This window comes from Octopus bimaculoides, chromosome 9 (assembly GCF_046866305.1).
Source record: "Octopus bimaculoides isolate indiv1 chromosome 9, ASM4686630v1, whole genome shotgun sequence".
Classification (NCBI taxonomy): domain Eukaryota; kingdom Metazoa; phylum Mollusca; class Cephalopoda; order Octopoda; family Octopodidae; genus Octopus; species Octopus bimaculoides.
Window position 1 is genome coordinate 30,528,746 of NC_142936.1, and position 25,951 is coordinate 30,554,696.

Here is a 25,951-nt window from a genome sequence, read left to right on the forward strand (position 1 = left end):
AGCCTTTGTTTTCCTCAGAATCAGTGTTAGTGGTATCATGCACAGTACAAAGGAAAAAAAAATTCAAAAATTCAATATATATATATGTATGTATGTATGTATATATAAATACAGTGTACATTTAAACACATATGAGATGGCTATAATAGGACATCTAACCTGCTAGAAGGAGTAGTTAAATTCCAAACCACTATTAGGGTAATTTCGAAAGGGAATGAAAAATAAAAACATTTATCATCAATTTCCTGTACCATGGTTTCAAGCTATCTTCAGCAAATAAAATAAGTTCCTAGGTCTAATTATCATCAGCAGGAAAGCCAAGATTAACATATAAATTTTTTTTGCTACCCTGAAATTTATTAATAATGATATAATGATTTCTTGGCTAATTTTTTTAAGAAAATCAGCATTTTTGTATTTGCTGCCGATAAGAAAACTGCGCTTGTGCGGTGGATTTGAAAAATTACAACAAGTAAGCACAAGACATGTTCTGTATTGCCTCATATTTATATGTTAATCTTGGCTTTCCTGCTGATGATAGCTGCGCTTAGCAAATTATTTCATTTGCTGAAGTTAGCTTGAAACCATGGTACAGGAAATAGATGGTAAATATTTTTATTTTTCATTCCCTTTCGAAAATACCCTAATAGTGGTTTGGAATTTAACTACTCCTTCTAGCAGGTTAAATGTCCTATTATGGCCATCTCTTGTGTTTAAACTACACTGTATTTATATGAATGATACATAATCTATTGACTAGTTTTTTCTTCTCGCTAGACCACTGGTAGCAAAAAATTTCTAAATTTTTTTTGCTACCCTGAAATTTATTAATAATTATATATATATATATATTTGTTTTGCAAGATTTTTGATGTAAAATCGTGTGTTGAAACAGATGTTGTTGTACTTGGGGATGGTCATATTGCCAGTTTAGCCAATAAAAACACACGCACTGTATATTTGGTGTTAATTTGCTTCAGCTTTATATTACATTAATCTTAATCTTATTTCGGCCAGAGTTCTTTCGTCACACTTCTGTGACCTCATCAGTGGTCCTTTGTTTCCTTCCTTCTTATGTGTGTCTCACCTTGCTAAATATCAGCCATTTTGTATTTTGTATTCCTATTGTATGTGTCTACGCATGCGTGTCTTTCAATGTGTCTGTGTCTTTTGTAAGTGCATGTGTGTATGGGGAGTGTCTGTATCACCTATATACTCTGTTAATACGTGTACGTTTGTATTTGTTTTTATTTATTTATTTGTTCATGTGTGTGTGTGTGTTTTGTTTTTTTTTGTTTTTTTGTGTTTAATTAAATTTTGTTAACGTATGTAGTATTTCATTCCATTTGTTTATCTATGTATTGTATTATACTTTGTTCATGTTATTATTGGTTTATGGGTAACATGTTGTCACATGCTGTGGTTTGTGGTTTGTTAGTGGTGTGTGTTAGTGTTCCATTCTAGTTTCCTATTCAGGCTAGGTTTCTCTTCTATTATGTGTGTAGCTTCAGTAATTTGTCTAAGTGCTGCATCACTGCTATGTGTAGATAAGATTTTAATTTCTATGTTGTTGATTGAGCCTCTATGTTCTTGCTCAGCGTGCTGGTACAGAACTGATGAGTTCTTCCCTTCCTTAAGTTCCCTCCAATGTTCGTTTGTCCGCTCCCCTATGCTCCTTGCTGTTTCGAAACAGCAAGGAGCATAGGGGAGAGGGCAAACGTACATTGGAGGGAACTTAAGGAAGGGAAGAACTCATCAGTTCTGTACCAGCACACTGAGCAAGAACATAGAGGCTCAATCAACAACATAGAAATTAAAATCTTATCTACACATAGCAGTGATGCAGCATTTAGACAAATTACTGAAGCTACACACATAATAGAAGAGAAACCTAGCCTGAATAGGAAACTAGAATGGAACACTAACACACACCACTAACAAACCACAAACCACAGCATGTGACAACATCATCATCATCATCATCATCATCGTTTAACGTCCGCTTTCCATGCTAGCATGGGTTGGACGATTTGACTGAGGACTGGTGAAACCGGATGGCAACACCAGGCTCCAGTCTGATTTGGCAGAGTTTCTACAGCTGGATGCCCTTCCTAACGCCAACCACTCAGAGAGTGTAGTGGGTGCTTTTATGTGTCACCCGCACGAAAACGGCTACGCTCGAAATGGTGTCTTTTATGTGCTACCCGCACAAGCCAGTCCAGGGGCACTGGCAACGATTTCGCTCGAAAATCCTACAGGAGCCAGTCAGGCGGTACTGGCAACGGCCACGCTCAAAATGGTGCATCTCATGTGCCACCCGCACAAGAACCAGTCCAGGAGCACTGGCAACGATCTTACTTGGCTTGCCAGGTCTTCTCACGCACAGCACATTTCCAAAGGTCTCGGTCCGTAGTCATCGCCTCGGTGAGGCCCAATGTACGAAGGTCTTGCCTCACCACCTCAGCCCAGGTCTTCCTGGGCCTACCTCTTCCACGGGTTCCCTCAACTGTTAGGGTGTGGCACTTTTTCACGCAGCTATCCTCCTCCATTCTCACCACATGTCCATACCAGCGCAATCGTCTCTCTTGCACGCCACAACTGATGCTTCTAATGTTCAGCTTTTCTCTCAAGATACTTACACTCTGACGGGTATTCACATTGACATTACACATCCAACGGAGCATACTGGCTTCATTCCTTGCGAGCTTACGTATGTCCTCAGCAGTTACAGCCCATGTTTCACTGCCATGTAGCATGGTTGTTCGTACGCATGCGTCATACAGTCTGCCTTTTACTCTGAGTGAGAGTCCCTTTGTCGCCAGCAGGGGTAAGAGCTCTCTAAACTTTGCCCAGGCTATTCTTATGTCATCAGCATAGAGGAGCTCCCAGGGGCAACCTGTCTTGAACTCCCCTGTGATTGCCTGGAGGACTATGGTAAATAAGAGGGGGCTGAGGACGGAACCTTGGTGGACCCCTACCTCTACCCGGAATTCATTGCTGTACTCATTTCCAACCCTCACCTTACTGGCAGCATCTCTGTACATGGCTCGCACAGCTCTCACTAACCATTCTTCTATCCCAAGTTTCCTCATTGACCACCAGATAAGGGATCGGGGGACCCTGTCAAAGGCTTTCTCCATGTCAACGAAAGCCAGGTACAGAGGTTTATCCTTAGCTAGGTATTTCTCCTGCAACTGTCTCACTAGAAATAAGGCATCAGTAGTGCTTTTACCTGGCACGAACCCAAACTGCATCTCATCTAAATTGATTCGCTCCCTAATTAGTTGGGCTATGACCCTCTCTGTAACTTTCATAACCTGATCTAACAGCTTGATGCCTCTGTAATTATTTGTATCTAAAGCGTCACCTTTACCTTTGTAGCAGTTGACTATGATGCTGCTACACCAGTCATTGGGTATGACTCCTTCGCGTATCACCTGGTTCGTAATACGGGTGACTAGGCTATAGCCAACACTGCCAGATATTTTGAGCATCTCTGCAGTGATTCCTGATGGGCCGGGGGCTTTCCCGGTCTTCATACTCTTAATTGCTTTATCTACCCTGGTACTATCAACTCGGATAGCTGGTCCCTCTATTGGGTCGACATACGGCAGGCTCTCTTTCTCCCATTCATTCTCTTTATTAAGCAATCTATCGTAGTGGCATCTCCAGAACTCTTTCTTTGCATCCTCATTTAATGCAAGCGTACCATCATCCATGCGAACACATTTCTCTCCTACAACATCACTATTCTCTCTCCTACACTGTCTTGCAACACGAAATACCTCGAGTCTTTGGTCCTCACGGCGCAGAACATTGGCAAATCTTTCCTTATCTGCTTCCCCTCTGGCTAAATAAACCTGTCGCCTAGCCTCCCTTCTGGCACATTGGTACAATTCCCTGCTACCACCGTTCTTCCAGTCCTTCCAAGCCTGTTTCTTTTGTCTAATAGCCCTGTCTACCTCCTTGTTCCACCACCACGTTACTCTGGATCGGGTGGGGACCTTACACCACCCACAAATCTGGTCGGTGGCTTTCAACAGGTTGTCCCGCAGAAATCTCCAATTGTCTTCCACGTTGTATGATGCTATATCCCCTTCTATTTCGTTAAATGCTTCAAGTAACTTGTCTCTGTCCGTTTGCAGGGTCTTTAAGCTTCCACACCTGTCTAATTCTGGGCACCCATTTTGCCTTGATCCCAAAGTCGCTAACTACTAATCTATGTTGTGGGGTACATTCTTCGCCAGGGTAGGTTTTGGCATTTATAAGCCGCCCTCTTTCCCTATTTCTGGCGAGGATGTAGTCGATTTGGCTAGAGTGTCTGCCGGAGCGGTAGGTGACTAGGTGACTGGCAGGTTTCCTGAAGTTGGTATTGCAGACCATAAGATCGGTTGCATCACAGAACTCCAGCAGTCTGGTTCCCTCCTCGTTGCGGGAACCGAAGCCATAGCCTCCATGTATGCCGTGGAAGCCTCCAGCACGACGTCCGACATGACCGTTGAAGTCTCCAGCCACAAAGAGAAGGTCCCTGTCACTCGTCGACGAGGTAGTTTGCAAGAGGGTGTCATAGAATTTGTCTTTCAGACCATCTGGTAGCCCCGGTTGAGGTGCATAGGCTGAGATGACAGTAGCTAATCTATGATGAAGCACTAGTCTGATCTTAAGTACTCTGTCACTTACTCTAACGACCTCGATTACCTTATCCACCCATTTCTCCGCTAGAAGTATTCCTACGCCCCCGACCCCGTCAGTGTTCCCTGCCCAGAAAATCTTGTACCTGTGTTCTTTGCCTGTGAGGAACCTCGCAGAACCTCCTCGCCTGTAGCCTGGGAAGGGGAAAAGCAGTGTCGTGTACCTGAAAAGAAAACTTGCAATTGGAAGAATTCATAAGCAAAACAGTACCTACAACCTGCAAACATTTCTCAAACTTAATGCACTACCCAAAGGTAGGGGAGAGGATGGCCAAGGCCACTAGATGGGTTCCGGGAGACAGCCGAGGTTGACAGGATGACAGAGGAATGAACTTCCGGTAGAGGGGGTGGGAGGGCGGGTTACCGCCAGCGAGTAGATAGGGCTCTTAATTGTAGATTTTAGATATTTGAGAGACAACAATGCATAAATCGTAATTTTTAAAAGAGCAATGAATTCTAGGTGAGTAGAATATAACGTAGCATGAATTTAGGAAGCTTAGAAAATGAATAAGTATGAATTTAAGACAACAACTGAATTCAATTGAATTTCATGGAGAGAAACAAGATAAATAATAGAGGGCAAACTAAAGCGCGAAGGTATGAGATGTTTGAGGCCGTAAATAAATAAAAAATCTCTATCTTATCTGCATCTTGGAGATTTCGTCATAGTATGTCAGCGAGATAATTTAGAATGGGTTTCTCATTTATATATAGCCAGAACCTGAAGACCTTAAGGAAAAACTACGAGAGAGAGAGAGGATGGAGGGGTAGACAGAGGCATGGCGGGAGAAAAGATCATCATCATCATCATCATATATATATATATATATATATATAAAGAGAGAGAGAGGGGGGGAACCAGTCAAGCAGCACATCACGCTGTAATTCTTGGTCTGAGAAATCAACACTTAAAAGCCATAATTTTAAGGAGCGATAAGAATTTTTGAATAAAGGAAAATGGGTAGGGGTGGGTAGGTACCGCCAGCGAGTAGATAGGGCTCTTAATTGTAGATTTTAAATATTTGAGAGACAACAATGCATAAATCGTAATTTTTAAAAGAGCAATGAATTCTAGGTGAGTAGAATATAACGTAGCATGAATTTAGGAAGCTTAGAAAATGAATAAGTATGAATTTAAGACAACAACTGAATTCAATTGAATTTCATGGAGAGAAACAAGATAAATAATAGAGGGCAAACTAAAGCGCGAAGGTATGAGATGTTTGAGGCCGTAAATAAATAAAATATCTCTATCTTATCTGCATCTTGGAGATTTCGTCGTAGTATGTCAGCGAGATAATTTAGAATGGGTTTCTCATTTATATATAGCCAGAACCTGAAGACCTTAAGGAAAAACTACGAGAGAGAGAGAGGATGGAGGGGTAGACAGAGGCATGGCGGGAGAAAAGATCATCATCATCATCATCATATATATATATATATATATATATATAAAGAGAGAGAGAGAGGGGGGACCAGTCAAGCAGCACATCACGCTGTAATTCTTGGGCTGAGAAATCAACACTTAAAAGCCATAATTTTAAGGAGCGATAAGAATTTTTGAATAAAGGAAAATGGGTAGGGGTGGGTATGTTATCCATAAACCAATAATAATATGAACAAAGTATAATACAATACATAGATAAACAAATGGAATTAAATACTACATACGTTAACAAAATTTAATTAAACACAAAAAAAAACACACACACACACACACACACACATGAACAAATAAATAAATAAAAACAAATACAAACGAACACGTATTAATAGAGTATATAGGTGATACAGACACTCCCCATACACACATGCACTTACAAAAGACAGACACATTGAAAGACACGCATGCGTAGACACATACAATAGGAATACAAAATACAAAATGGCTGATATTTAGCAAGGTGAGACACACATAAGAAGGAAGGAAACAAAGGACCACTGATGAGGTCACAGAAGTGTGACGAAAGAACTCTGGCCGAAATAAGATTAAGATTAATGTAATATAAAGCTGAAGCAAATTAACACCAAATATACAGTGCGTGTGTTTTTATTGGCTAAACTGGTAATATGACCATCCCCAAGTACAACAATATATATCTATATATATATATATATATATATATATATATATATATATAATTATTTTTTCTATCAGTAATTAAAAATAGAACAAGGTGACTTGGTTCTTTTCAAACATTTGACCTCAGTTGACCCCCAAGGGTGTGAGGCCTCTTTTGTCTCCTTATCACACAGGAATGCCCATTGCTGATCTCTTCACCATTTGCAGAATCTATTTACAGACATGTGGAATTTAATCTATTCACCAAGCTGTCTATCTTGCTCCTACTGTTCCCTTAAGCACTCACATATTTATGATCATCTCAAGTACAAGGCAGAAGTTGAAACTAAACAACATTCAATAATACCTTTTAATAATCATCATCATCATCATCATCGTTTAACGTCCGCTTTCCATGCTAGCATGGGTTGGACGATTTGACTGAGGACTGGTGAAACCGGATGGCAACACCAGGATCCAGTCTGATTTGGCAGAGTTTCTACAGCTGGATGCCCTTCCTAACGCCAACCACTCAGAGAGTGTAGTGGGTGCTTTTACGTGTCACCCGCACGAAAACGGCCACGCTCGAAATGGTGTCTTTTATGTGCCACCTGCACAAGCCAGTCCAGGGGCACTGGCAACGATCTCGCTCGAAAATCCTACAGGAGCCAGTCAGGCGGTACTGGCAACGGCCACGCTCAAAATGGTGCATCTCATGTGCCACCCGCACAAGAACCAGTCCAGGGGCACTGGCAACGATCTTACTTGGCTTGCCGGGTCTTCTCACGCACAGCCCATTTCCAAAGGTCTCGGTCCGTAGTCATCGCCTCGGTGAGGCCCAATGTACGAAGGTCTTGCCTCACCACCTCAGCCCAGGTCTTCCTGGGCCTACCTCTTCCACGGGTTCCCTCAACTGTTAGGGTGTGGCACTTTTTCACGCAGCTATCCTCCTCCATTCTCACCACATGTCCATACCAGCGCAATCGTCTCTCTTGCACGCCACAACTGATGCTTCTAATGTTCAGCTTTTCTCTCAAGATACTTACACTCTGACGGGTATTCACATTGACATTACACATCCAACGGAGCATACTGGCTTCATTCCTTGCGAGCTTACGTATGTCCTCAGCAGTTACAGCCCATGTTTCACTGCCATGTAGCATGGTTGTTCGTACGCATGCGTCATACAGTCTGCCTTTTACTCTGAGTGAGAGTCCCTTTGTCGCCAGCAGGGGTAAGAGCTCTCTAAACTTTGCCCAGGCTATTCTTATTCTAGCAGCTACACTTTCAGCGCACCCACCCCCACTACTAACTTGGTCGCCCAGATAGCGGAAGCTATCGACTACCTCTAGTTTTTCACCGGAAATAATGATAATGATGGTAATAATGGTTATGGTGGTAATAATGATAATAATAATAATTTAGTCAAAACTCATATTGGATCAGAGGAAATATTAACAATGACAAATAGTAGTCAAAAAATTAAAATAATAATATTGGTCATGATGATAATAATGAAAGGAAGCGGTTGGAATCTCCCGATACTCTGATTGATGACACATCTAGTGATGGTGTCACAATAAAAACACTGGTAACTGCGCAACCTGATAATCGCTACGTCATATCAGTGGCAGTGAAAAAACACAATATTGTGAATACTGGTGGTAATGAAACTGAAGCCCTTGTTGGTGATAGTGTTACACCTAGCAGGCTCAGAGGTACTGGTCCGACTCCAGCCTGTCATTATCCAGCAAGGAACCAGCACACATGGCGTAGATGGAACAAACAAATCAATATTGTGGTCATGGAGTGTTGTTATTATTATTATCATTATTTTAATTCAGGTTTTGTTGGAACTCCTGGAGTCTTGCATTAGTAGTGGGCTAGCTACCTGCAGCCTACAATACTTTGCTATCTGTACTTTTCAACTATCTAATACTTTTCTGATGATTCTGACTGTGCCAAGGAAGCAAACTTTTTGCAACAGCTCTACCAGACACTCTATTCCCATTTCCTCAACACCTTCTGATACTGTCCCCAAGGTCCCAACAATAATTGACACTATCTTCACCTTTTTCATTTTCCACATTTGAGCTATCTCACATTTAAGAGAATTGTATGTCTATTATTTTGCCTTCCTTAACTATTTGTGGGCCAAATGGGGTAAGCAACATCACTTATAATGCACATGTAGTTCACCTTGTTCACCACCACTAGGTCCAGCTTGTTGTGCTCAAGCACTTGGACTGGGATCTCCCTCAGGTCTCAAACTCAGCTACTTGCTGTGGTTTGTGTTCATACCACGTCTTGCCTCTTTCTAACCCCTACTTTTCACATGGTTTCCAATACAGCACTTTTGCTAGCTCATCATGTCATCACAATTTATAATTGTGTGGGGCAGGTCAAGGGCATTCAGTCACAGTGTGGACAATGATTTCATCAAAACTATTACAAATTCAGCACAGTAGAAATACTGGCTCATTTCTAAGGTTGACCCTCCAATTTGTGGCCAGAATTTTGTCTTGTACTGCAAGTATAGTGGTCACACACTCTCATTTTTAAGTATTCCTTTCTTTAACTAATCCCACCTATGTTCTCCAGCAACTTCAGTTGTAGCTACATGGAATTGATTGTGTAGTCCCTTGTTGCATAGTTTTTACCTGCTTTCAATATGACTTCATCTCAAACTGTTACTAACAAAGTTTCCTCACTTTGAGTTAGATATCTCAGCAAGTTCTCATGTTCAATATGCACACAGTCTTTCATACTTATCAGTCCCCTTCCTTCATTTGCTGTCTTCACATACAGGTAGTCAATGTCTGCATGTGGGGCTTTCTTGTCTTCCTATCCAATTCCTTTAGCTCATCTTATGTCCACTTCAGAATTCCAACTCCGTACCAAACCACTGCAACTGCAAGCAAGTTTATTGCTGAAATTATGTTTCTGACATTCAACTTTGAATCCAATGTCTTTTTCAATCACCACAGATGCTCTTTCTTCGTTTTTTTTATTTCATGTTCTCATGCTTAATTCCATCTGCCTCAAGTATTCCCAGGTATTTATATCCAGATTCAGGCTCAATTGCCTTCATCATTTCACCACTTAGCATACATATATCTTCTTTTCAGACAAACTTTCTACATCTCATCACCATCACAGCACATTTTAAAAGTCCAAACTCCATCTTGATATCATTTGAGAAAATCTGCACAGAATGGACTAGACTGTCCAATTCTGCCTCACAATTTGTGAACAACTTCAAATCATCCATAAACAGCAGGTGATTAGTTTTTCTTTTACCACTTCCCCAGCACAAAGATGAGTGGGGATACATTGTCGCCCTGGAAGATTCCTCTCTTCATTTTCACTTATCCAAACATCTGATTCCCTGCAGTCATTTCAGTTCGGCAACATTTCATACTGTTCCATATAAAGTTTTCCCTGTTTTCTGCTATTCCATACATTTCCATACTTCTTGTTATTCAAGAGTGTGCCCATAATATCATATGCTTTATGATAATCAATCTATGCCATCTCAAATTTGTATTCTTCTCTGCTGATTAGCTTGTCAATTAGCTGATCTTTCGTTCCCCAGCTCTTCTTTTGACAATCTTTCTGTTCAGTCAATAGCAGCCCATTTTTTTTTAAAGTATCAATATAATTTACTGGCCAAAACACCTGACAGTAGTTTCCACATTAGTGGAAGATACACTATTAGTCAAAAGTTAGATACAATGTTATCCTTTTGAAGGTCCTTGACACATACCAATGCATTTCCCTTTGTCATTCAGCTGGGCACTGAGCCTTCCTGCAAGCACTTATCCAACTGTTCTGCTATCCATTCATGGAGTCCATTCACCTTTTTCATCCACTATTCTTGGACATCACATGGCTCTGGGCTTGTCTAATTTGGTATTTTACTCATTCTGTATTTATTTTTATGTTGTCTTGATCTTGTATATATTTCTTAACCTATCTTGGATTTCATTCAACCACTCTGCATTATCATTATGTTCAACAGGTTGATCCCAGATTTCGACCCCAAAAGACCTTGCTTTTGTCAGCATTAAGTACCAATGTTAGGTGTAATTGCCCAGCTAATTCCTCAAACAGTTTTCTCCGATAGATTTCAAACAATTTTACCTACCTTCCTTCCAAATGTGGGAAAAGTAAAGAACCAACCAATTGAGTACTAGAGTTGATGGTATCGACTAACTCCGTCATTTCAGAATGACTGGCCTAGTACCTAAATTAGAAACTATTATTTTTAGTTTAAACTTTTGAGAGAAGTTAGTAAAATATGCCCGACTGTTGATTTCATCTTGTGTGTGTGTGTTTTTACAAAAATTTCATTGCTTCAATTTTGTGTGTTGTCATACATCTTATTCCTGAATAAGCATAATGTTTGGGCTGAATTTAAACCAAGAACCTTCAGATGAGGCCTAAGACAATGTACAAGGTGGATCAGAATTCATGACTCACTTGTTAGTTATATTTATTAATATGCATGTAAGCACACAAATGTACAAAGTTAATGAATGCACTGTTTAGTTAAATCAGTTTTCCATTTCATGGTCAACTGGGCTTCTGCTGCAAGACAGGCTTATATCTATATTGAAACATTTTGACATGCTTTACAACACATGTCTACCAGGATTGTTTTACATTCTTGGATAATAACTTGTTTAAGATGTTCAAGACTGTTAATCTTCTGACAATAGACACGGTCTTTCAGATAACCCCACAAGAAAAGACTGGTGGTGTTAAATCAGGTGAGCGAAGCAGCCACTCCACAGGCCCTCACCTTCCAATCCAACAATCAATTTTGTTCAGCCAGTGAATGATGTGGGGGAGCACCATCCTGCTGCCACCATAATTCTACAAAGTTTTTTTGTTCCTTTAACTTAGGGAGAACTTGGTTTTGTAAAAGTTTCAGATATGTGACCCCATTTACGCTATAAAGAATGGCTCCATGAGTCCGTTGTAACTCACACCTGCCCACACCAAAATGCTAGAACTCTTGTGGTCATACTCAGTTATAATTTGAAGATTTTCTTGTCTCCAGTACACACAGTTATGCTGAACAACACTCCCTGAAACATAAAATTTTGACTCATCAGTCCAGGCATGTTCTTCCAATGTTGGGTCATCATTCAACTTGTCCAGCCATTCTTCTGCAAACTGCAAACGATGATCTGGATCATCTTCCATTAATCCATGAATCAAACAAAGGATATAAGGATACAGTTTCATATCATGGAGCAAACATCTTAAAGAAGTCCTTGAAATATTCAGAAGATCTGATAAACATCTTGATGACTTGGATTTTTGTGAAGAATTGTCTAACTGGGTTCTCTTTATTTTCATTTGTTCGAACAGATCTTGGTCATCCTGGTCTTTTTGGGTCCACAATACTACCTGTTTCATCCAAATAACTTATTAATCCTAGCAACAGTCTTTCTCGTAAATGCCAGTGCCCTATAAGTTGCTTCCATTACTCTGCAGACTTCAGTGATGTCCGTTTTAGCATATAATCTCACACATTGAACACATTACTCCAAGCTTAGCAAAGGATGTGCCATGGGGTTAATCAAATTCTGTAAAATATTTTAAAAACCTGTTAAACAGATTAAGAAATAAAATATTACAATAACAATAAAATTAGCAAATTAAAAAATATAACTAATAAGTGAGTCAGGAATTCTGGCCCACCCTGTACATATTTAGAAATGGGAACTTGACAATGGTTAGAGATAAAAGCAATTGAAATATCATGAAAGTGAAACACAAAGGATAAAGTTAAATATTTGGAAAGCTTCAATTAGTGTTATTCTTGTTATTAATGTTTTTATTATAATATTTCCAAAAGAAATTCTTCTTCAAGACTAATCCTGGAGCCCGCAACAATGTAAACTATGGAGACATTTCTGAAAGACTATCTCTGAGAAAATTTTTAGAGTGCCATTCCTTCAAATGGTATTTAGAAAATGTCTATCCAGAACAGGTAAGTGTTTTTGTACCTTTTAGCACTGAATTCTTATGCCAACACAATAACTGTTATTTAATAGTAATTCATAGTATGATACATTATCTGCTAATAGTTAGTAATAGTCTTATCTGGGGTAGGCAAAAAGGTAGTCAGTTTGATTTATTCTTTTACTATGCTGGGGTAGTTACACAGGTGGTATTAGTCAGTTTGGTTTATTCTTTTACTATACCACCTGTGTAACTTCCCCAGTTACACAGGTATTAGATCTGTTTGGCAAGCACACTTTCTTCTATTCACTGCACCAAAGGATAATATTGGACCTTTCTGTGCTTAACCATCATTCAATACATTCTGTCTTTCCTATAGGATGCCTAAATAATGAGATAGCATCGAGTTTGTTGTATCTGATATACTCCCACTATCACCCTTTCTGTACTACAAGCCATCACCCCACTCTCAAACCATTTGTTGTTGACATCCATCATTCTCTATTGTTATGATGTATCACTCTTTTCTATTACCATGCATCATTTCATCTTTCTCAGAATGGCAAGCATGTTGCTCTCACCATCACATCCCAAATATTCTGTTTTTTCCCATCAGGTGCTCACTCTACTCACCCACTCAACCTGGTCCATTATCACTTTTTCCTCTCTTCATTCTCTCTTCCTCTCACTAAATTGAACAGTTATCACAGGGTCAAGTGGGTATTTAGTGTTGCCAAGGGTATGACAACTTCTACTATTGGCACCACTATAAAATTCATCCACTGCTCTCTACACAATGTTTACAGAAGGCATTCAGCTATAGAAACCAAAATTGAAACATACAAGCAAGATGTAGTCCTCCAACTCAACTAGGAGAGCATTAACATCAAATAAGAACTGATTCAAAGTATATATAATGACTTTCAAGATTTTTATTGCATTTTACAGCCTACAATCTCTAAAACAAAATGCAATTTGGTCAAGGCTGAAATTTCTAATTATAGGTTTGCTTGATCAGGGCTAACTTTAGGTGAAACAATAATAATATTATTTGAAAGAAATTAGTAAAGGATCCTCTATGTAGTTACTTCGCCTGATAGAAATAGCAGCTAAATTTCTCTAAAGCCTTGTACTATCTCAAAAAGGATATACTATTTCTGAAAAAAAAAAAAAAAAAGAGACAAGATGGTCATAGTTGAATACTTTTGATCAGGCTTAACTTGGGATAAACATCAACTTTATTTGAATATATTATTATATACTGAGTTACAGTTGTTTCTTACTCTAAGTTACTATTTGATTGAGGTATTTATATATTTATCCTATTTGTCATTTTTCAAATAGATCCTGCCAAATTCTGGTAAAAGATCACCCGTTCTTTTAAATCCACCAGTCCATGCAAGACCTCTGAAACCAAAAGTTGTTGATAAGGTATGTGGTTGTATTGAATAAATGACGAATTTCTCTTGATTCATTGCCTGGTCCTGTGTCCCTTTAGCTGTATGCTTTCTGTTGCAAACATTCAGTCTACGTCACTGATCTAAAGATAATTTCCTCACTTCCTCCCACCAGTCTTAAAAGTTCTAACAAAAGTCAAAGGTTCTGCCTTTTTTCTCACCAAGCCATTAAAAAAGAAAAAAACCTTTGCAGCATAAGAAAACAAATATTTAAATGAGAACAAAAGTTATTTCTGTCATTAGCATATTTTGGTAAATTAGTAGGGTTAATTTAACAAAACTCCGATTTTGGTTGATTTGATTTAATAAAACTTAGTATTTAAATCCATACTAATGCCATTGCTAAACTCTTTGACAGTTCTTAGCAGCGCCCCTCCCCCTTGGTAAATGATGGGGAGAGCGAGTCATCTTGAAAGATGCCTTATATGATGTTAATACTTATCCCATTACGATTGTACATTATTTACATTTGACAGATATTTGTCCTCATCTTGTTTGTTGTTAACACAATGTTTCGGCTGATATACCCTCCAGCCTTCATCAGCTGTCTTGGGGAAATTTCGAACCTGGGTTCTCATTCCTAAGGTATATTTCTATGTTGTTGTTCATCATCATCATCATCATCATTGTTTAACGTCCACTTTCCATGCTAGTATGGGTTGGACAATTTGACTGAGGACTGGCGAACCAGATGGCTGCACCAGGCTCCAATCTGATCTTGTAGAGTTTCTACAGCTAGATGCCCTTCCTAACGCCAACCACTCTGAGAGTGTAGTGGGTGCTTTTATGTGCCACCGGCACGAGGGCTAGTCTGGGGGTACTGGCAACGGCCACGCTCAAATGGTGTTTTTTACATGCCACCTGCACAGGAGTCAGTCCAGCAGCACTGGCAATGACCTCGCTTGAATGTTTTGTTCACGTATATACATATATATATATATATATATATATATATATATATATAATATATCCTTGGGCAAGTGTCTTCTACTATAGCCTCGGGCCAACCAAAGCTTTGTGAATGGATTTGGTAGACGGAAACTGAAAGAAGCCCGTCGTATATATACATATATGTGTGTGTATGTTTGTGTGTCTGTGTTTGTCCCCACAACATCGCTTGACAACCAATGGTGGTGTGGTTTGGCAAAAGAGGCCGATAGAATACATACAAAAAATAATTCCTGGGGTGGATTTGCTCAACTAAAGGCAGTGCTTCAGCATGGCCGCAGTCAAATGACTGAAAAATTAAAAGAATATATATGTCCCTTCTAAATTGTTTCACAATCTATTTCTACTGACATAACTACGATGAGGTTTCTCCAAGATATGTTACAGCTAAGATAGATTTTATTTTTTTCTACTCCTTCAACATTTTCTCAAACTTTTTTGCGTCTCCCCCCCCCCCTCCCCCCCGTCTGTTCTTCATTATCTATCTGTTTCTCTCCATGAAATTCAATTGAACTCAGTTTTTGTCTTAAATTCATACTTATTCATTTTCCTTACTTTATTCAAAATTTTATCGCTCCTTCCTTTAAAATTACGATCTAAGCTTAGCCATCTTTCCTTTGTACAAAGGCTTCCTAAATTCATGCTATTTATTTATTCTATTTATTTAGGTTTCATCGCTCCTTTAAAATTACGATTTAAGCGTTGTTGTCTCTCAAATATTTAGAACCTACGATTAAGAAGTCTCTCTCCTGGCTGGTGGTACACCCGCCTTCCCACCCCCTCCACCGGAAGTTCATTCCTTTGTCATCCTCGGCTGCCTTCCAGAACCCATCTAGTGGCCTCACACCACCCCCTCCTCTACCTTTGGGTAGCGCATAAAGTTTGTGTAATGTTTGCAGGTTGTAGGTACTGTTTTGCTTATGAATTCTGCCAATTGCAAGCTTTCTTTTCAGGTACACGACACTGCTTTTCCCCTTCCCAGGCCACAGGCCCACACCCCCAACACCCATACTGTTAGGATTGGCACTCTCAACGTCGGCACGCTGAAAGGTAGGTCTGGTGAAATTGTTGAGATGCTTGAACGGAGATGCGTAGATCTGTGCTGCATCCAGGAAGTAAGATGGAGAGGAGGTTCTGCGAGATTCCTCACAGGCAAAGAACACAGGTACAAGATCTTCTGGGCAGGGAACACTGACTGGGTCGGGGGCGTAGGAATACTTCTAGCAGAGAAATGGGTTGATAAGGTAATCGAGGTAGTTAGAGTATGTGACAGAGTACTTAAGACTAGACTAGTGCTTCATCATAGATTAGCTACTGTCATCTCAGCCTATGCCCCTCAACTGGGGCTCCCGGATGGGCTGAAAGACCAATTCTATGACACCCTCTTGCAAACTACCTCGTCAACGAGTGACAGGGACCTTCTCTTCGTAGCTGGAGACTTCAATGGTCATGTCGGATGTTGTGCTGGAGGCTTCCATGGCATACATGGAACGAGGAGGGAACCAAAGTGCTAGAGTTCTGTGATGCAACCGATCTTATGGTCTGCAATACCAACTTCAGGAAACCTGCCTGTCACCTAGTCACCTACCGATCCAGCAGACACTCTAGCCAAATCGACTACATCCTCGCCAGAAATAGGGAAAGAGGGCGGCTTATAAATGCCAAAACCTTCCCTGGCGAAGAATGTACCCCACAACAGATTAGTAGTTAGCGACTTCGGGATCAAGGCAAAATGGGTGCCCAGAAGTAGACCGGCTTGGAGAAGGGTGTGGAAACTTAAAGACCCTGCAAATGGACAGAGACTTGGAAATTTCTGGGGGACAACCTGTTGAGAGACACCGACCAGATATGTGGTTGGTGTAAAGTCCCCTCTCGACCCAGAGTAACGTGGTGGTGGAACAAGGAGGTAGACAGGGCTATTAGACAAAAGAAACAGGCTTGGAAGGACTGGAAGAACGGTGGTAGCAAGCAATTGTACCAATCTTCCAGAAGGGAAGCTAGGTGACAGGTTTATTTAGCCAGAGGGGAAGCAGATAAGAAAAGATTTGCCAATGTTCTGCGCCGTGAGGACCAAAGACTTGAGGTATTTCGTGTTGCAAAACAGTGTAGGAGAGAGAATAGTGATGTCGTAGGAGAGAAATGTGTTCGCATGGATTGTACGCTTGCACTAAATGAGGCTGCAAAGAAAGATAGATTGCTTAATAAAGAGAATGAATGGGAGAAAGAGAGTCTGCTGTATGTCGACCCAACTGAGGGACCAGCTAACCGAGTTGACAGTACCATGGTAGATAAAGCAATTAAGAGTATGAAGACAGGGAAAGTCCCTGGCCCATCAGGAATCACTGCAGAAATGCTCAAAATATCTGGCAGTGTTGGCTATAGCCTAGTCACCCGTATTACGAACCAGGTGATACACAAAGAAGTCATACCCAATGACTGGTGTAGCAGCACCATAGTCAACTGCTACAAAGGTAAAGGTGACGCTTTAGATACAAATAATTACAGAGGCATCAAGCTGTTATGGAGAGGGTCATAGCCCAACTAATTAGGGAGCGAATCAATTTAGATGAGATGCAGTTTGGGTTCGTGCCAGGTAAAAGCACCACTGATGCCATATTTCTAGTAAGACAGCTGCAGGAGAAATACCTACCTGGCTTTCGTTGACATGGAGAAAGCTTTTGACAGGATCCCCCGATCCCTTATCTGGTGGTCAATGAGGAAACTTGGGATAGAAGAATGGTTAGTGAGAGCTGTGCGAGCCATGTACAGAGATGATGTCAGTAAGGTGAGGGTTGGAAATGAATACAGTAATGAATTCCGGGTAGAGGTAGGGGTCCACCAAGGTTCCGTCCTCAGCCCCCTCCTATTTATCATAGTCCTCCAGGCGATCACAGAAGAATTCAAGACAGGTTGCCCCTGGGAGCTCCTCTATGCTGATGACCTTGCACTAATTGCGGAGTCACTATCAGAACTAGAGAAGTTTCAGGTGTGGAAGCAAGGACTAGAATCGAAGGGCCTTAGAGTCAACCTAGCTAAAACCAAAATCCTAATAAGCAGGAAGGTAGATAAAACACAAACCCCTTCAGGTAGATGGCCCTGCTCAGTATGTAGAAAAGGTGTAGGTAGTAACTCTATAAGATGTATCCAGTGCAAGCTATGGACACATCAAAGGCAGGTTAACTAGGAAGTTAGTTTTTGTATGTGGCAGATGTTCAGGTGCAATAAACACTGTAAACAAACAGGAAACAACTTCTGTCTCATTCCAGGGAGAAAAACTATATGTAGTTGATAGCTTCCACTATCTGGGTGACCAAGTTAGTAGTGGGAGTGGGTGCGCTGAAAGTGTAGCTGCTAGAATAAGAATAGCCTGGGAAAAGTTCAGAGAGCTCTTACCTCTGCTGGTGACAAAGGGACTCTCACTCAGAGTAAAAGGCAGACTGTATGACACATGTGTACGAACAGCCATGCTACATGGCAGTGAAACATGGGCTGTGACTGCTGAGGACATGTCCTCAGCAGTCACAGCCCATTCGCAAGGAATGAAGCCAATATGCTCCACTGGATGTGTAATGTCAGTGTGCATACCCGACAGAGTGTAAGTATCTTGAGAGAAAAGCTGAACATAAGAAGCATCAGTTGTGGTGTGCAAGAGAGACGATTGCGCTGGTACAGACATGTGGTGAGAATGGACGAGGATAGCTGCGTGAAAAAGTGCCACACCCTAACAGTTGAGGGAACCCGTGAAAGAGGTAGGCCCAGGAAGACCTAGGCTGAGGTGGTGAGGCAAGACCTTCGAACATTGGGCCTCACTGAGGCAATGACTACTGACCGAGACCTTTGGAAATGTGCTGTGCGTGAGAAGACCCGGCAAGCCAAGTGAGACCTAAATCCAAGGCCTCTGCCAGGGGTGTAGCCAGCCCACTTATGCGTACCTTTCCTACATTGGACACTAAACTCCACTTGTGAAGACTTGTTGAGGCAAGTGAAATCGAATTAAATTCTACAACTGGCACCCATGCCAACGTCGTCTCCTTCATTGGACACGAAACTCAGCTTGCGAAGACTTATTGGGGCAAGCGAAAGCGAAATCGGAATAGCACCTGTGCCCAGCGTCGCCTTTCTGGCACTTGTGCCCGTGACATGTGTAAGGATTTTCGAGCGAGATTGTTGCCAGTGCCCCTGGACTGGCTCTTGTGCGGGTGGCACATAAAATACACCATTTTGAGCGTGGCCGTTGCCAGTACCGCCTGACTGGCCTTCGTAGGATTTTCGAGCGAGATCGTTGCCAGTGTCTCTGGACTGGCTCTTGTGCGGGTGGCACATAAAATACACTATTTTGAGCATGGCCGTTGCCAGTACCGCCTGACTGGCCTTCATGCGGGTGACACGTAAAAGCACCCACTACACTCTCTGAATGGTTGGCGTTAGGAAGGGCATCCAGCTGTAGAAACTCTGCCAAATCAGATTGGAGTCTGGTGTTGCCATCCGGTTTCACCAGTCCTCATTCAAGTCGTCCAACCTATGCTAGCATGGAAAGCGGATGTTAAATGATGATGATGATGATGATGATATATATATATAAAGTAGTTGTATGCTGTCAACTCAATGTGACAGTCCCATGAAGGGAACAATACCACTGCTATCCAGCCCTAGGAAGCTGCACCACCTCCTGTCGGCCCTGACACACTTCCCGCGTCCTCACATTTATGAGGGGAAGACAAGCCCCCCTCCCAGCCAAGCCCGCATCCAGAGACATGCTTCTGAGTCCCCGCTCATCACCAGTCTGGAGCAGCACGACCTGCCAGCTGGAGACGCTTATCAAGCTCCTGCAAACATACAACAATTCTAGTGAAATATATTCACTTACTTCAAAAACAGAAACAATACATTTCCAAATCTCTCGGAGAGATTTATGCAGTCTCTGGATGCAGGCTTAGCTGGGTGGAGGGGCTTGTCTCTCTTGTAAGGACACAGGAAATGTGTCAAGGCCGACAGGAAGCAGTGCAGCTTCCTAGGGCTAAATAGCAGTAGTATTATTCCCTTCATGGGACTGTCACATTAAGTTGACAGCATACAACTACTTTATTGTATCACTACTGCATAAATCTCTCTGAGAGATCCAGAAATGTACTATTTCTACTCCTGAAATCAGTGAATGCATTTCACGAGAATTACCACATGTTCACAAGAACCCGACAGGCTTCTCCAACCAGCAAGTCATGCCACTCCAGACCGACGACGAGCAAAGACTCAGAGACATATCTCTGGATGCAGGCCTAGCTGGGTGGAGGCACCCGTCACCCCTTGTAAACACAAGGACACAAGAAACATGTCAAGGCCGACAGGATGCGGTGCAGCCTCACAGGGCCAAACAGCAGCAGCATTATTCCCTTCATGTGAGTGTTACACTAAGTTGACAGCATACAACTACTTTATCGTATCACTACTGCATAAATCTCTGAGAGATTTAGAAATGTATTATTTCTATTTTATATATATATATATATATATATATGTATTAGCAATTCACATTATAAGCAACGTTATTGCTACACGTAAACATTCAGTCTAAATGCAAATTCACTGATTATTTCCCTTTTCCTTTCCACTTACATACGTCATTTATCATACACTTAATTTATCATTCTTTAGGAATTTTTTTTGTGGTTTATTATGGCTTCTATTTAATTTAAACTCCAATTGTAGCATTCATCACTTTCCTCCTAATACTACATCCTGTATCCTAGCGTTCTAACATCTAACGGTTTTTAAAAACTTAGCTACGTAGCGTTCTTCCAAATACGTAATCTTCACATTCAGTAAAGTTCTTGCATTCAAAGAATGATTCCCTGAAGAGAAAATTACATTTATAAAAACATCTTTTATTCCTTTGGAATAGAGTACATGGAATTTTCGAAACATGTGTCAGAATTAAAGGAACTTTTTTATTATATGCATTTTGCTCCATTTGAGCAGGTAATGAAGGTCATGGAGAAGGTCATAGCCCAACGAATTAGGGAGAGAGTCAGTTTAGATGAGATGCAGTTTGTTCCAGGAAAAAGCACTACTGATACTATATTTCTGGTAAGACAGCTGCAGGAGAAATACCTAGCCAAAGATAAATCTCTGTACCTGGCTTTCATTGACATGGAGAAAGCCTTTGACAGGGTCCCCTGATCCCTTACCTGGTGGTCAATGAGGAAACTTGGGATAGATGAGTGCTTAGTGAGAGCTGTGCAAGCCATGTACAGGGACGCTGTCAGTAAGGTGAGGGTTGGCAACGAGTACAGTGAAGAATTCCAGGTAGAGATAGGGGTCTACCAATGTTCAGTCATCAGCCCCCTCCTATTTATCATAGTCCTGCAGGCAATAACATAGGAATTCAAGACGGGATGCCCCTGGGAGCTCCTCTATGCTGATGACCTTGCCGTAATTGCTGAGTCACTATCAGAACTAGAGGAGAAGTTTCAGGTGTGGAAGCAAGGACTAGAATTCAAGAGACTTAGAGTCAACCTGGCTAAAACCAAAGTCCTAATAAGTAGGAAGGTAGACAACACACAAACCCCTTCAAGTAGATGACCCTGCTCGATCTGTAGAAAAGGCATAGGTAGAAACTCTATAAGATGTACCCAATGTAAGCTATGGACACATAAGAAGTGCAGCAATATCAAAGGATTGCTAACTAGCAAGATAGTTTTTGTATGTGGCAGATGCTCAGGAGCAATAAACACTGAGAATGTGCAGAAAACAACCTTTACCACACTCCAGGGTGAAACACTAGAAGTAGTTAATAGCTTCCACTACCTAGGTGACCAAGTTTGTAGCGGGGGAGGGTGCGCTGAAAGTGTAGCTGCTAGTATAAGAAGAGCCTGGGCAAAGTTTAGAGAGCTCTTACCTCTGCTGGTGACAAAGGGCCTCTCACTCAGAGTAAAAGGCAGACTGTATGACGCATGTGTACGAACAGCCATGCTACATGGCAGTGAAACATGGGCCGTGACTGCTGAGGACATGCGTAAACTTGCAAAAAACAAAGCCAGTTTGCTCCGATGGATGTGTAATATAAGTGTGCATACTCGACAGAGTGTAAGTACCTTGAGAGAAAAGTTAGGCCTAAGAAGCATTAGTTGTAGTGTGCAAGAAAGACGATTGCACTGGTATGGACGTGGCAAGAATGGATGAGGATAGCTGTGTGAAAAAGTGCCACACCCTAGCAGTTGAGGGAACCTGTAGAAGAGGTAGACCCAGGAAGACCTGGGATGAGGTGGTGAAGCACGATCTTCAAACTTTAGGCCTCATCGAGGCAATGACCAGTGACTGGGACCTTTGGAAATATGCAGTACGTGAGAAGACCTGGCAAGGCAAGTGTGAGCATAATCTGTGATCTCTGCCAGAAGTGTAGCCAGCTCACTAATCCGTATCTTTACTTCATTGGACACTAAAAACCCTCCTTGCAAAGACCTGTTGAGGCAAGTGATTTTGGAATTTGAAATTTGAAATATGAAATCGAAATCGAACTGAATCCGGTGACTGGCACCCATGCCAACCTCTCCTTCACTGGACACTAAACTCTGCTTGCTAAGACTTGTTGGGGCAAGTGAAATCTTAATTGAACCATACTCCATGACTGGTCACCAGCGTGTTCATTGCTAGAGCAGCCATCTGGCTTCCGTGCTACTGGCCCGTAAATAGCACCATTAGAGCGTAATTGTTACCAGCGTTGCCTTCTAGCACTTGTACTGGTGGCATGTTAGAAAATCATTCGAGCTAGGTCGTTGTCAGTACTGCTAGACTGGCTCCCGTATAGGTGGCACGTAAAAAACACCTTTTTGAGCGTGGCCGTTGCCAGTACCGCGTGACTGGCCCTCGTGCCGGTGGCACGTAAAAGCATCCACTACACTCTCGGAGTGGTTGGCGTTAGGAAGGGCATCCAACTGTAGAAACTCTGCCAGATCAGATTGGAGCCTTCTGGCTTGCCAGTCCTCAGTCAAATCGTCCAACCCATGCTAGCATGGAAAGCAGATGTTAAATGATGATGATGATGATGATGATGATGATGATCAACTCAAAATACATCACCTTAACATGGAATTTCTACCTCTTAACTAGGTATAATATCCCAGTTTCTCTGTGAATTTTGCTACCCTGGTAACTATTAATATATTTACCTTATCGAAGTTTTTCAACTAAGCTTATATAGATACATGCATAAATAAATATATTGATACAGACTATCATATAGCCTGCTAATTTAATAGTAACCAAAAATGGAACTGTTTAACATCAACGCATCTCTTAAAGATATTCCTATTCCACCAAGGAATACTTACATTAAACAACTTATAAGCAAGACAAATTCTTTCATCAACCGAATGAGATGGAAAACTTATTTCTATGATATTAAAGACGTGATACCAAACAAAAAAGATGAAAATTTGGATTTTAAGAGACTATTTAAATCTAGAAACAACCCTCTGTCTAACCCGAGATTGGATAAGTTTGAAGAAGACCTTTGGTCTATAGTGAAGAATATTAAATTTCACTGATCACCAATAAAGAACAGTCATCTAAGGTACCTCCACAGCATCACCAAAGAAATTAATAGAATCAATGGAATGTTAGTATAGTCAGACAAAACAGGAAATCTATATAAAATTTTTAAGGAATACTACATGGAATTACTTAAAAAAGAAATAGAAAAGAATTTTAAGATTACCAATAAAAATGTACTCTGGAAAGCCAGCCTGGAAGCCAAACAAATTATGAACAAATTCAACCTACAAAATAGAACAGAACCTTTGGACCCTAAACAGGTCCGTTTTGTTCTTAAGAACCACAAAAAAAATTTTTGGACTAACCCTACTCTACGTCTAATTTGTCCCTCTAGACCAGACATAGGTGTGCTTAGCAAAAACATTCTAGATAAATACATACCTACAATAGTGGATAAATTAAAACTAAGATTATGGTCTAATTCATCACAGGTAATAGAATGGTTTAGTTCCATTAAAGATAAAAGTAATACTAAATTCATACAGTTCGACATTTCTAATTTCTATTAGTCAATAAACCCCAGAATACTTAATAAAGCACTCTGGTTCACCCATAATAAGGCAGGTCTCACTAGGGACAAAATTAGTGTTTGGGTTCGTATCTACCTCCATTCACACTAGTTAACCATCACATCATATATGTTATGTACACTTTCTCTACTTTAAATTTAATTTAATTTAGGTAATACAATTTTTCTAATTACTTGCATTTAACCCCTTTGGACTATTCCTCTAACTTATCATTGTTGCTAGATAAGGCTTTTATTCTTATCACATTTTTTAATTTTTATTATTGCTTATTATTTTTTTCTTCCTTTGGTCTTATACTAATACTCAAATATATTTAAGTTAATTATAACTTTATATATTTTCAGTTCATTTCCCACCTTAGTATCCATATATGTTAACGCAGCACTTCTGCATTGTAGAGACACCACCATAACTTTAATATCAATTTAACATTAATATTACTTTTAGTTTGTCTAACAAATCTGTTCTAATTATCTATACATATAGGGTTCTTTTTATTATGTCTTATTATCACAAATATCCAACTCCTAAATAATAATAATAATAATAATAATATCATCAATAATAATAATTATAACTATTTTCCGATACTAGCTGGTCCTACACACTATCCTTCTCAAGTTAGTACAGATTGTTCTACTCCAAGAACAGTAATACTTTAGGAATTATATAACGCGTAAGTGGATTAAGTTTTTTGATCACTTATATAGCTTACGTATATATTTACATATATATTAACGATCTGGTTTTCATAAGTAATATAATAAATTAAAATACATGATTACTTCCCTTCATACATCTCTCTCAAATCTAGTTTTAAATTATTCTATACTTATATTTTAAGATATTCTCCTTCTACTCGTACTTAACTTTTATATTCTGTCTAATATTGAGTTCTGCTTTTATTAATATACCTTTATGTCATATACAAGGATGCACGTTATTTCTGACGGATAATTCTGATTTAGTTTAAATATGTATTTAAATACGCACTTAAATATGTATTTATTGCAAATCTATTTCTTCACATAATTTAATCTTTTATTACTATGTAATAATATGCATTGCCATTTACTTAGGTTAATTACTGTAATTACTTTGATACGCTATTATAAGTTACCCATGTTAGCAATTCACATTATAAGCAACTTTATTGCTACACGTTATTTACGAGGATTCAAACATAAACATTCAGTCTAAATGCAAATTCACTGATTATTTCCCTTCTTCTTTCCACTTACATACGTGATTTATCATACACTTAATTTATCATTCTTTAGGATTTTTTTGTGGTTTATTATGGCTTCTATTTAATTTAAACTCCAATTGTAGCATTCATCACTTTCCTCCTAATCTGTATATATATAAAAGAGAGGATGTTTGTGTGTGTGTGTACGTGAATGTAGTTTATGCACGTCCACAAACTAGCACGCATGTCGCTCCAATTAAAATTGGAGGAGATTCAGAATGACCTTATGTGCATTTTGGCCAATTTTTTCTCTCAGAGGCACCCGCGTATAGCTGTAAAAATCGATAAACTTTTACGAATTTTGAAGTTTGTTGACATGGCGAAGTCAAATCTGTGCGTACGCGCGTGAAGGCAAGAGAGAGAGAGAAATTGTATGTTTGTGAGAGGGAAGGTGAAGGAGAGATACATTTTGTTTGCCAATGTCTGTGTGGTAGGCAGCAAAGCAGCAAGCAAAAAGAAAAAAATGCAGGAAACAACAAGCAAAAAGA

The 25,951-nt window shown here is 40.3% G+C and overlaps 2 protein-coding genes across 13 annotated transcripts in view; one reads left to right on the forward strand and one right to left on the reverse strand.

The window, feature by feature from the left end:
- Positions 1-25,951, reverse strand: part of LOC106883292 (tRNA endonuclease ANKZF1) — a 478,270-nt gene that overhangs the window by 300,500 nt on the left and 151,819 nt on the right. The window lies entirely within an intron of this gene.
- Positions 1-25,951, forward strand: part of LOC106871349 (polypeptide N-acetylgalactosaminyltransferase 11) — a 102,176-nt gene that overhangs the window by 45,902 nt on the left and 30,323 nt on the right. For all 8 annotated transcript variants that reach the window (XM_089357307.1, XM_089357309.1, XM_089357308.1 and 5 more), the window contains 2 exons: positions 12,623-12,757; positions 14,074-14,160. In XM_089357307.1, coding sequence (XP_089213433.1) covers positions 12,623-12,757; positions 14,074-14,160 — 222 coding nt within the window. The remainder of the gene's footprint in view (positions 1-12,622; positions 12,758-14,073; positions 14,161-25,951) is intronic.